The sequence below is a fragment of the Carettochelys insculpta genome, chromosome 5 (assembly GCF_033958435.1).
Source record: "Carettochelys insculpta isolate YL-2023 chromosome 5, ASM3395843v1, whole genome shotgun sequence".
NCBI lineage: Eukaryota > Metazoa > Chordata > Testudines > Carettochelyidae > Carettochelys > Carettochelys insculpta.
The window spans coordinates 77,470,996-77,483,942 of NC_134141.1; the positions used below are offsets into that span (position 1 = coordinate 77,470,996).

The 12,947-nt window shown below is 40.5% G+C and overlaps 1 protein-coding gene across 8 annotated transcripts in view; it reads left to right on the forward strand.

Annotated features, from left to right (window-relative positions):
- Window positions 1-12,947, forward strand: part of TMEM161B (transmembrane protein 161B) — a 73,551-nt gene that overhangs the window by 24,782 nt on the left and 35,822 nt on the right. For 7 of the 8 annotated variants that reach the window (XR_012645751.1, XM_074995356.1, XM_074995357.1 and 4 more), the window contains 2 exons: window positions 4,345-4,442; window positions 6,521-6,677. Coding sequence is in view for 7 of the 8 variants with exons in the window: in XM_074995356.1 (XP_074851457.1) it covers window positions 4,345-4,442; window positions 6,521-6,677 (255 nt within the window). In the remaining variant the exon portion in view is untranslated. The remainder of the gene's footprint in view (window positions 1-4,344; window positions 4,443-6,520; window positions 6,678-12,947) is intronic. The other variant, XM_074995358.1, reaches the window with a different exon arrangement.

Sequence of the window (12,947 nt, forward strand, 5' to 3'; positions counted from 1 at the left end):
ACATCCTTTTCAATGCAAAGTATAATATTGTAATATAATATGTAGACATTGCTTTAGTGCAATGTGTTGCCACTTGTCCTCTACATTTGTTTTCAACCTGCTTGAATTTTATTTAATAATGTTTGAAAGCGTTTGGTTCAGTCTTTTAAAAAAAAAAAAAAAAAAAAAACCCTCAAATTTGAATTCTTTTGAAAAAGGAATTCTGTCAACACAGACGTTCCTCATAATATCAGTGTCAAGTTTCATGTTGCATTTCAGCATCCTTTTTTTGTTTGCTGCATCTGTGCAATGAACTGGAAGACTGAGAGATTTTGTAGTCGCGAAAAGGAAACTTAATGTGGTGTTGCCAGAGCTATGAACTCATGTGCATTCTCAGACTACATCTGTGGTCTGTTCACCAGATGTGGAACAGTCTTTTTGTGTTATTGCTTGGCATTACCCTCCAACTTCTGTTGATGTTCAACTTGAAAAATCTGTTGTTCACACAAGTTTGAAAATAAAAATGAACAATTTATTTAATATTTTCTTCAATTTTTACAGCTTTAATCAATAAGCCTTTCTCATTTCTTGACTTCATTACATGACATTATTACAGAAGTATCAAATTAATGTGCAAACATGAATAGCTATTAATCATTGATACTTAAACTGGTAATCTGAAAATTCGTACACTGAAACTTGTAGTATTTGAGTTAACATACTGAACTGCATATCACATCAATGCAAATCATACAGAGGAAGACCAGAAGAAGCTAAGTCACTGAATACCCATCTATGGTCATCAGTAGCCTTTCTCAACCCGAACTACCTTCCGCCATTTACAACCTGCATATTTACACTCTCCTTTGGAAATTGTCATGCAGCTCAGCTCTGACAGGAAATATAGTACATCCATATGTGCATACATACAAGCTCCAGTCTTATTTTCTATATACAAATTACTACAAAATTTAGTAGCAATCAGTAACATGGTTTACCTATTCACGCAACTTTTTTTTGAAAAATTATAGGAATAGTATCTTGGGATCAGCATTTGACACTGTGCCTATTTACACACTAGTAAAATTGACATACTTTGCAACTTCTGAAAGTCACACGAACCTCATAATCACTAGAACATATTAATAAATAGCCAATAAATGTGACTAGAATAAAGGGAGTGATGTGAGCTGTGGGTTATGGAATTTAAAGAGAAAGTGGTGATTGTAGCGTAGAAGGGCTATTGAATGGCTTGAGTGCTTCTTTCTTTGTTTTGAATGGCTTGCATTCATGCAATATGTAATTTAGCAGGCTTTTATTAACAGTTATGTCTTTGAAATGGAATATCCAATAAATGTACCCATCATTTCTCCAGAGATGTTATAATTCTCAGAATCATATAATACTAGGACTGGAAGGGACCTTGAGAGGTCATCGAGTCCAACCCCCTGCCCTCATGGCAGGACCAAGTACTGTCTAGATCATCCCTGACAGACATTTATCTAACCAGTTCTTAAATATCTCCAGAATGGAGATTCCACAACCTCTCTAGGCTATTCCACAGCCTCTCCTTATTTCTTTAAGAACAAAATACCCCTGTACAACACAACTTAAGGGCAGAAAGGTAGTGCCAGTGCATTTACAGTAATCCGTCGAGGCACATGAGGGTTTCGGTCCATGCAACTCTGGCATTCCTTTAATTTTGTGTAAGTCAGGTAGCGCTTGGGGGATGAGTTGCGGCCCAGGGAGGAGGCGGTGGGGGTGTAAGCCTGGGGTGGCTTAGAGCTGTAGGGGGATGGAGGGTGCAGTTGAGCTGGGGTGTGTAGGGAGTTGGAGCCGGGGCACAGCCACGGGGGTGGTGGGTAGCGGGGTTTGGAGCTGGAGTGCTGCGTGCACCAGTGCTTGGGTGTTCTGGGCCCAGGTTGAAGCCAGAGCCCTGCATGCCCCAGGATGTGAGCTGGGGCTGTGGGGGATTGAGGTACGTTAAATGGGGTGAACCAGGGCAGAGGGGTTAAGTGTGAGGGTAGAGCCTTATGCGCCTGCAGCGGCTGACAGCTGGATCCCAGCACAAGCCCAGGGTGGGGGCTGGGGTGGGTGGGGTTGAGCCAGGTGGTGGGGGGATTGAACTGGGTGAACCGGCACAGGGGTGTGTTGAGCAGGCGGGGGTTTAGAGTCCCTGTGCACACCGGTGGGTGACAGCCATAGCCCTGCATGTGGGGGAGGGGTTGAGTCATGAGGGGGGTTGAACAGGGGATGCACTGAGGCAGGGTAGTTGAATGGGGGGCTCTGTGCTGGAGCTCCCTGCATTGGGGTTGGGGGGTGAGCTGGTTGGGACCGCGGGGAGAGGCTGGATGGGGGTTGTCACCCAGGTGTGCGGGCTCGGGTGGTAGGAGCAGGGACCACAGGGGTTGGAGGGGAGCCTCCGCTGGGAGGGGGAGTTGAGCCCAGAACCCCTCTCTGGGGGTGGGGGAGTTGGGGGGGTTGAGTCGGCAGGGGGTTTAAAGGGGATGAATAAGCGCTGTCAAGCAGTGCTGCTCTGGGAAGCAGGGGGAAGGGGGTTTATCCCACCTGGTGCCCACAGGACAGGAAGCTAGGTTAGCTAAAAGCTTTCTCCCTCTCTTCCCAGAGACATAGGGTACAGGAGGAGTTTTTCTAAAGCTTGCCACGTGTAAGGAAACAATTTTTCTGGACAATACATCCTCACCAGGAAAGTGTATTGGACGTCCCTTTGGTTTTTTTTCTATTGTATTTAGTTGAGGACCTCTTGTGTGTAGGAACAAGAGGGAGTGGCATCAACTAAACATAACTTCTTTTCACTGGAGCTTCCACTGTACAATCCCTCTGCCACTGCCCCCAATCCCTCCCTCAAGTGTATCCACTGAGCAATGTCCTCTGTAGCTCAGTACATTAGCCAAACGATCTCCTAGTTAAGGCTGTTTGCATCTTGCACATGCTTCTCCTAGACTTTAAGTGTAGTTCTACTCTGAAAAGTGATTGGCAATGTGTACATTTTATCAGTTTAAAAAAAAAAAATTCCCTAGCAGCTTGGTCTGTAAACTCAGCCAAGTTTCTGGAAGCCTGGCTTGTGCATATAGTTTATACAGGACCCATTATAAGCTCATTTGCACCAGTTTCACAGGTATTCACAGAATTTTGAATGAGGGCAAATCTGGGAAACGGATGGCTCTGCAATTGGAAATTAGTTAATTTTGCTGCTGGTACGCAAGCCAGGAAAGAATACGACACTTATATAGCTGTGCTTTGTCTGCAGTTATGAGGGTAAAAAAGTAAAATGTTACTAAAATAAGCAGATATGACTTGGCAAGTAGAACAGGTGCAGAGAGGAGTAGCCTTAGAAAAGCCTTAACTTGCTTTTATTTGATGGTTAACTGGAGAACTAGTGTGGCAGGGATCTACATCATCTGCTGAGCTGGATTGTACTTGCCAGTCTTGCAGCATAACAGGCTGTTGTACTGTAAGGGTTTGTCAAAATGAGGGGGAGAGGGAGGGAATAAAATCAACAGCAGCAAGTCCCAGAGCCTGGGTCTACAGACTCAAGCTTATGTTATGGTGCTAAGAACCGTACAGACTGACATTCTGACTCAGGCTCTGAGGCCTATCCTGATTGCTGGGTATCAGAGCCTTACCCTCATCTCAAGTGAGAATGCATGTTTGATTTTAGTATCACAGTGCAAGTGCCACAAGCCTGAGTCCATATACCCAGACTCAGATTTGCTGCTGCAATTTTCTTTTTTGGCCATACAGACGTACTATGTCAGGCTTCAAAACTGCATAGGGCTCTGGACCCAGTTAATGGCTGTATGTCTTTTGTTCAGATACTGACACACTGTTGAAAGCAAATATTTCCTGTTTGCTTACTCCGCGAGAGCTTTTTTTGTCCTGTGTGGCTGATCCATCCTCTCTGTCAATAACACCTGTTATCTTCAAAGCTGGATAACTGATCATTAATTCCAGTAAATATTTCTCAGCAACTTACAGACTTCAGCTGATGACAGGTGGTATTCTTTTAGCATGACTTCAAAACTGCTTTCTGTCAGGCTACTGCTGTGATGCCCGAGCCTCACTTTCAGAGTCTCACATTGGCATTGCTTCATGTTTTAGACCCATGTACACAATCAGAATGATATTTCAGACTTTGACATTGTAACATTAATAAACATGTATGTCTTTATTCTCTAGATGTGTGTAGACTTCAACCCAAATTGCATTTTTATATGTTAAAAACATCAAATATGAAAAATGTTGATTATACAAGAACTTTCAAAGAGTTTACTGGGGCAATCTAGGTAGTGTAATAATAATACTAAATAGATTTCTGATTAGTTGTGTGGATACTTTTTACAGAAAATACAATGGTCAGATTGAAAATAAACCTCTAACCATTCCTAAGGACATTGATCTTCATTTGGAAACAAAGTCAATTTCTGAAGTGGATACCTTAGGTAAGGATAAATTACTGCAGTCAGTTGCATGTTATCCAAAATATATTCTGTGATTACGATATGTTTTCCATCAACTGCATATTTGTGTTATACACTGGATTATTTATATAGCTAATGAGAAAGTTTAAAAAAAACCCTCATACAGAAGGAAATTAGCTGAAAAGCAAGAATTAAAACTCTTGTTCCTTGTTTGATGTCTCAATATCTGCATTAGAAGAAGAATGGGTGAGAGAAATCCAACACAAAGGGGAGATACTGCTACAACTGACATTTTTAGCAATTTAAGAGGACACTGGAAAGGAGTAGATTATACACACTGAAAATGTGACAAATATAGTTGTAAGATAGTGTATGAAGATGAAATAATTGATAGATGTGGAAAATAAGATTTCTTTACAGATAAAACCACTAGAAGTATGTGGGAAATGGTGGTGTGTAAACCTATGACTCTAAGACAAATATCTGAAATTCTAAGCACAATATTTAGAAACCGCAATGAGAAGCTAGAGAAACAAACAGCTACAAATAACTTAAGTTCCGGTGATGGAGGTTGTACCTCTAAAGTATATCTATAAATAGATACATATTGTGCTTAGAAGAGACCCATACAGAGTTTAAATTTGATAATTACACTGATTAAAGTGCTTAATCCAAAACAGAAATATGCAATGTTTGAAACTAGCTTTTGGGCAAGGAAAGAATTTACAAGTGTTAGTAAGATGACTATTGCTCTTAAGAGCCTTCCTTACACAAAAGCAAATTCTGCTAGAAAAGATGGCAGTTAGCACATCTGCATACCCTAAACTTTATAATTCTTTTAAAAAGGATTGAATTATCATAAAATAGGTTATTCGTATTCTTAAGTATACTCACGTGGAAATACACTGAAATAAATGAAAGACAACTAGTGTAGCTTTGAGAACAACAAGGAGTCTTGTGGCACCTTATAGACTGACAGATATTTTGGAGCATAAGCTTTCGTGGGCAAAGACCCACTTCATCAGATGCATTAGGTCGGGGGTTGGTTTCGGAGGGGTATTTAACGAATGGGGACCCAGAAAAAGGGAGGTGTCAGCTCTGGCCCTCTCTTTTTCTGGGACCCCATTCTTTAAATACCCTTCTGAAACTACTCCCCCCGCCATGCATCTGATGAAGCAGGTCTTTGCCCACGAAAGCTTATGCTCCAAAATATGTGTCAGTCTATAAGGTGCCACAAGACTCCTTGTTCTTGAAGCTACAGAGTAACATGGCTACCTCTCTGATACTAGTGTAGCTTTGGTTACTGTTAACTTGTGGATAAGTGCTTTGCAGAAGCCTTTCACTTACTTTCTAAAGTTTGTAAAGTCTAAGAGGGCTAGGGAAGTTTGGTATACATTTTCTGCCTTTTTAGAGTTGGGAGCTAGACTCTGCAGTTGCTATACTTCACAGGAGAGAACTTCTGCGCAAACCACTGAAATGCAGGAAGCATGGCAAAGTAGTTTTTAATCAAAAGACTTCAGATTATTTTGCAAGCTAGATGCCATCAAAATTTTGAAGAAAAAAATCTTATCTTTAAAAGTGTAGGGGAGCAATTCCACACAGAATGTTAAGCATACCTTACAAGTTAAATCTAGCACTTGGATCACAAAATGTCATGTAGGTAGAACCCAAAGCTATTTGGCACTTTGTTTTGATTTGTAGCTTGAAATAAACTGGAGATCATTGCAAGTTTTGGCATTTGAGTGCAGTATTGTCCCTTCAAGAAGTATTGCTAAGTACTGAATAGTACTTCATAATACTCTGCATTAGATGAGGTCTTTGAATTAAATTCATGTGTTAGTTCTCTGCCCTTTGTGTTACAGTATCTGGCCCAGCAGTGAAAAAGCCTAGGTAAATTATAACGTAGAGAAGAACAAAAGTACTAATTTGGCACTGCTACTATTCAAATATATTGGATGTGCCTGGACATCAAGAAGCAGCAGTTGGAAAGACTCTGAGTATATTTTCTTTTAGTCGCGTGGCCCCTCCTTCATTTTGTCTTTACATTCCTTACCAACAGTCACTTATGCTTTTGGTTCCTGAAAATCTTTATTTTTCAGCATTGCATTATTTTCCGGAATATCAATGGTTGGTGGATTTCACAGTTGCAGCTACAGTGGTGTACGTGATAACTGAAGCCTACTACAGTTTGGTGAAGCCCTCACAGGAAATGAATATCAGCATAGTCTGGTGTCTGCTTGTTTTGGCTTTTGCTGTGTATCCTTTGCTGTGTTCCTAAATCATTTTATTATTTTTCAAATGATAAGTTATTCCAGTACTTACAGATAATACAGTGGAATGTTTATTGGAGACTTAACATTTGGAAAAGGATCCTGAAAGTCAGTGGCATTATCTGGCTGGCTATGTTCAATAGTTTAGTAGCAGATTGTGTTCATGAGTGTATGTATTTTACTTCATATTTTCTGGAAAAGAGAAATGTTAATGCTGATTTGTAAACCTATAATATAGGTTTCTTCACAATGCAGTGATATTTCTGATCCGTTAATCAGATTAAATCTGGAAAGGCACTTGGCAGTGATGCAATTGCATCAGACATTTATAAAGCTGTTGGTGGCCAGCTGATGTACCGTCTCACTCATTTATTTAGCACCATTTGGGAGAAGGAACTAGTCTCCCAGGACTTCAAAGATATGTTGATTGTACACATATACAAGAGAAAAGGTGACCGTGCATATTGTGATGACCATTGGGGCATCTTTTGCCTCTTTATAGCCGGTAAGATTCTGGCCCACATCCTTTACAACCAACTTTCATTACACATGTTCAAAAATGGCATTATTCCTGAAAACAAGTGCGGCTTTCGTGCCAGTTGAGGCACTGCTGATACGATATTTACAGTCAGACAGATAAAAGAGAATTAAAGAGAGCAACATCAGGACCGCTATATGATTTTCACTGACTTGACCCAGGCATTTCGACACGGTCAACTGAAATGGACTCTAGAAAATACTTGTATCCTGAAAAATTTGTCAGCATTGTTGGGTCTTTTCATGATAGCATGCTTGGTCATGTCCTTTACTATGGAGAGACTTCAGCAGCTTTTGAAATATCAAATGGTACAAAGCAAGGATGTGTCCTGGCTCTTCTCATGTTCAGTATCTATTTTTGATGATGCTGTTAATTGCTTTAAGGACTGCACATTGGGCATACCTATTCTGTTCCGAACAGATGGCAGTATTTTCAATCTCCGGAGATTTCTGGCTCGCATTAAACTGGTTACTACAGCTAGCTGCAACCTTCTGCTTGCTGATGACTGTGCATTGTTGGCTCATTCAGTGAAGGATGTACAGGAGCTTTTTGATCGCTTTGTTACTTCTGCTCACCACTTTGGAGACTCAGTGAGCCTCAAGAAGACAGAAGTTATGCCTCAGCCTGTTTGGAAAGAGCCTAGGACTGCAGTGATCACTGCTGATGGTACAGTCCTTCAGGCTGTTGACAAGTCCTGTTACCTTGGAAGTGTACTGTCTTCTAGCATAGACATGGATCGTGATGTATCTGCCCAATGAGGCAAAGCCAGCACTGCCTTCAGAAAATTGACCAAATGCTTATGGAATGACCATGGTTTTAAACTCCATACTAAGGTAGCAGTTTATCAGACAATCGTCCTGAATATCCTGCTGTATGGCTCGGACTCATGGATAATAAATTGCCACCATGTTTTGAAACTCGATCAGTTCCATATGCACTGGCTGAGGAAGATTGCTGGGACAAAATTCCTAACAAGGAGGCTCTTAAGCTGTGTGGTGACATGGGCATGGAAGCAATGATTATGAACAAACAGTTTTGCTGGACTGGTCATGTTATGAGTGTGGATGAAACACAGATATCAAAGATGGTCTTCTATGGCCAGCTTGCTCAGAGAAAGTGCTCTTTCGATGGTCAGCATGAGCACTATAATGATATCTTAAAGGCCAGTGTGAAGTCATGTGGCATATCTTCCAGTGATCTGGAAACTGTTTCAGGACAGATTGTCCTGGTGGTATACAGCAGGGGGGCTACTCCAGCCTACTGGGCTGGAGAGACCTCCCCATCTCTCACCCTCCCCCCTTTATCAGTTAACTGGTTGAATGTAGCATTTAACTGGTTAACCAATTAAAAGGGATTTTACATCCCTAAAATCAATTTCTTTTCATCAAAACTGAGTGACTGTTGAAAGAGAGCGAACCAAGATGAGCCAGAAAAATAGGATGAATCTGGAGTAGGATTGCTTCTCAATAAATCATACAGAAAAGAGATACAATGGAGAAATTTGTAGTAGTGTTGTTTTGGCACAGCTAAATCAATGCTTCAGGTTTGAAAACGAGAAGAAAATGCTATTGGAAACCAGACTAACTATAGCCATTTTTTGTGAAAACATAGCAAATAAGAGTTTGTAGAGATGAAGGGAAAAATACACTTGATGGAATTCCCATTTTTTTAAAAATAGACAAAACCAGAAGAAAAATGTAAATAAAGCAAGTATATTTTCCTTGTATTTAAACAACAAAAACAAACAAAAAAACTTGAATTAAGGACATGAGCAATGCTGGGTAAATCTGCTAGTTGGTTATAAAGTTTAAAAAAAAATTCACTCACTTTGAAGGTGTAAGACCAGATAAGATAGCACTGAAGTAGTTATTCTTCCAACATATATAAAGCTACATTCTGGGTGTGCCTACACAGCAGAGTTATTTCGGAATAGCAGCTGTTATTCCAAAATAACTTTGCGAGCATCTACACAGCAAAAATAATACTTTGAAGTAATTTTGAAATAAGCTGTCCACTATTTCAAATTCTATAAACCTGATGCTGTGAGGAATAGCACTTAGTCATTTTGTGCATGACTTTGTGTATTCATTTTGTATTTAACTTGGATTTTATAAATTATTTTTGGTTTCAGGGAGTATCTTGATCAAAAATTCTTAATGTGTGTAGTCTAAGAAGGAAGGAAAGAAACCAGGAAGTTTTAAGTTAAAGTAAAACTTTTAAAAGAAGCTGTGGGGGTTGGCAGTTAAATCTTGACCATTATAGGAAGCATGTTAAAGTTACTTGAGCAAGTAGTTTACCCCTGAGCTGCCTTGATTCACATGATGTAAGGCAGTGGTTCTCAAACTATCACGGATCAGGTCTCAGCAGTTCCCAAGGGAGGCATGAGCTACGTGCTTTTTTAAAAAGCTCTGACTCTCACCCCCGCATGGCCGTGGCTCGTGGGAGGCAGGAATAAAGGAGACAGCCATAGCCCTGCTGCTTGGTTTTTACTTCCCCCTTCAGCCTTTCCAGTTTCTCCCCAGGAGGCAGCTCTGACTCAGGCTTCCCTTCCTGTCACTGGGAGGCTCCTCCCATCCCAATCCTGTACTAGGAGGAAATGGGTAGAATTCTGGCAGTCAGCCCTGGGATGTCAGCAGCAGCACAGAATCAATGGTCCCAATGGGGCACTAAGTCTGCTGTGAAAAGTGATATTGATAAATACCACTTTTTCACATTGTCACTCTACTGTGCTGGTGCAGTCTTCAGAGCTGGATTCCTGGCCAGCAGCTTGTGCCACTCTCAGCTGTGCCTTCAGAGCTGGGTAGCAGTATCTGTACTTATGGGGGTGTAAATGACTTCAGACATGAAGTGTGGGCCCAGTGAAGTAAGTTTAACTATTGACATCATGGAACTGTACTGAGATTGACTTTTGGGCAGGTGTTTGGTCTGTAAATGAATGCCAAGAGAAGAAATCAAAACCCATATCTTGTCTCTAACTAGGATGAATTGAGAGAGCAGTGTACATATTTTATATGATCATAGCTATATTGAGTAGACTTATTTAGTGAGGGCTTACTCTCATTGCTGAAGGTGTAGTGTTCAAGAGTTAATGCTCTCTTATAATTTTGGCTGAATTGTAACTCAGTGGTCGTTAGCCCACATGGGTCTCATATACAGCAACCTGTGTGAGATATGAGCTGCTTCCACAGAATATATAGGCTATCTGTACGCCCTTGAGGATGTCACAAGGGTTGCAGCTGTGTGCTGATTGATCCACAAGCAGCTTGCATGTTGCACATTGAGAACTGCTGTCTTAATTCTGCATTTTTGTATTTTCCAAAGAGCGAGCAAGCGTGTGTGTGTGTGTTTTTTATGTATCCCTTATCTTTCAAATTTCCTTTTTTTTTTTTTATCATTTTGGGAGGGGGGGGAAACATCAACTGTTTTCTGGTTTTTTTGCTTTAAGTTGCACAAGTGTAATTACAACATTTATGTCTTGAGGTTTCCTTACATTTAAAAAAATCGCAAACATTAAGGAATACCTAGGATAGTCTGTACATTTTTGAAATCCTGAGATGGAACATGTTTGCCTTTACAGCTGTGAAATGTTAATGTGATGTTCAATTTTTGGGTTTAGTGATTTTGATGGCCTGTGATATACACAAATTCAGACTTGATAAGCTGATTGTATTATCTTAAAATGTTGTGAATCTAAACTACAAAATATGTTCCTATGAAGGACTTTAGGACTTGAATCCTTGAGAATGACCTGTGACAGTATTTAGCTTGTTTAGCCTCTTGATTTGTACTAGACAACAAAATTGCTCAGGTTTTGTAGTACAAGCATGCAACCTTACATAAATTAATGTGCGAAAGAAGTTAGAGATTGACTACAAATTGGTTGAATAATTTAAAATTAACCACGTGTTTGTACTCAAAATTTTCAGATATTGGGCATTCATGCCACTATATTAAATTATATTGAAGTAAATTGTAATGTGTAATGTGTAGGTTATCTTCCAGATCTTCTTTCAGTCTCCCGCTTACGCCTCATTACATGTAAATACCGACTACTGACCGTGTGTAAAGAATTAATCACATAAATACATAGCTAAGATTTCTTAAAAAAGTACCTGTGCAGATAAATGACCACTAAAATTTGACTTTAGATTTCTTTTCTTGTAATTAGCAGATTTATATGTGGGAGTTCATTGTCAAAATTAGCAATAGTGAATAAGAGCAATAAAAGATGCTGCTCAGAAGGGATTTTCTTGGTTCTGGGAGTTTTGAAGTTTGTACTGTAAGACAAAATGAATTAGCGCTTATGGCAGGAGGTCTGCATTGACTGCTACTACGAGAATGGAAAAAAGAACCCATTAGAGGAGATAAACGATTGTTTGCATCAGTACTTTTCTGTATGTACATTTTGGAAAATCTATTAATGTCTCTTCATTAGAGTGTAATTTGTAGAATAAGGCTAGTGAAAATTAATAATGTAGAAGGAAAAAAAGCTCTAATTTTTACATGAAAACCTTGACTCTGTGGCCTTTCATGTTGGACTAATGCACCACAAATGAACTGAAGTTGTTAAATTCTGTAATTTTTAATAGGAAATATCAAAACCTTTATAGTGAGCTAAACTTGTTGTTTTAAATAGTCACATTCTTGATTAATTCTGTATTTATTGGGTGTAATTTGATGTCTTGTGACGAGGAAAAATTCAGTAAGCTCTCATATCCAGCATTCTAGGGACCCAGGAGGTTGATGGATATTCAAATATTCTGTATAATAGAGAAGTAGCTGGGTGCGGGCAGTGGCTAGGTCTGGATGTGGAGAGAACTGTGCTGCTTGGCTCCAGGGCTGTCTTAGCGGAAGGCAGGCAAGAAAAGCAGAGACCATGCCTGGGAGCTCGGAAACAGCAAAGAGCTGTTGCAGTGGGTGCTGCATGCTCATCTTCCCCTGTGCACTGCAGCTGGTGAGTGGCTGACTGACGTGAGCTTGTGTCCCGGCTGGGACATGGAGGGAGCCTGCCTAGCCGCTGGGGGAAAGCTGAACCGTGATTGCTGCGTGCACAAACCAAATCACCAGCTTCCACCATTCAGTCCACCACTGGGTGGGGGGCATTTATAGCAAGCATTTGAAGGCTAGTTATGGGACCTGTTTTTTACCACAACACTGAATGTGTGCACGAAGCGAGACTTTGACTTCTATGTCTTTTTACTCTAGAGTTGAAATGTTAAAATGCCAATAATTATGAGAACTCCAAATGGTAGAATGCTGTTTAGGCTGTGGCTATACTATTATGTGTGATGGAATTTCATTTAATAACTTTATAGTTTATGCACAAAGGAGACAAACAGTTAAAACAAGTTTCCCTAGACCCCTCTTAAAATCTTTTGCACCACCGTAACTAGGCAAAGAAAAGTTCAGTATGATTTAATTGAAGCCAGCTATTTTCCCAATCATTGAGAATATCCCTAAGTGGGTTGGGCCTGCAAGTTCCCACATCAGCACCACAACTGTCCTGCATCTGGAGAGTGCATGGCCAGACTCCAGCAGTGATCCGTGTTTGCCAGCAGAGCCTGTGGTGGGGGGCTTCTGGAAGCAATAGTGTAGTTCAATCCCATTCCAGTTTGTGAGAGGGCAGTGTCGATGGTGGCCCATGGTCAGGGAGCATGCCATGAATTGCACAAACAGCTCCGACCCAAAAAGTTAAGTTGTCAGATTTTGTAAGTATGC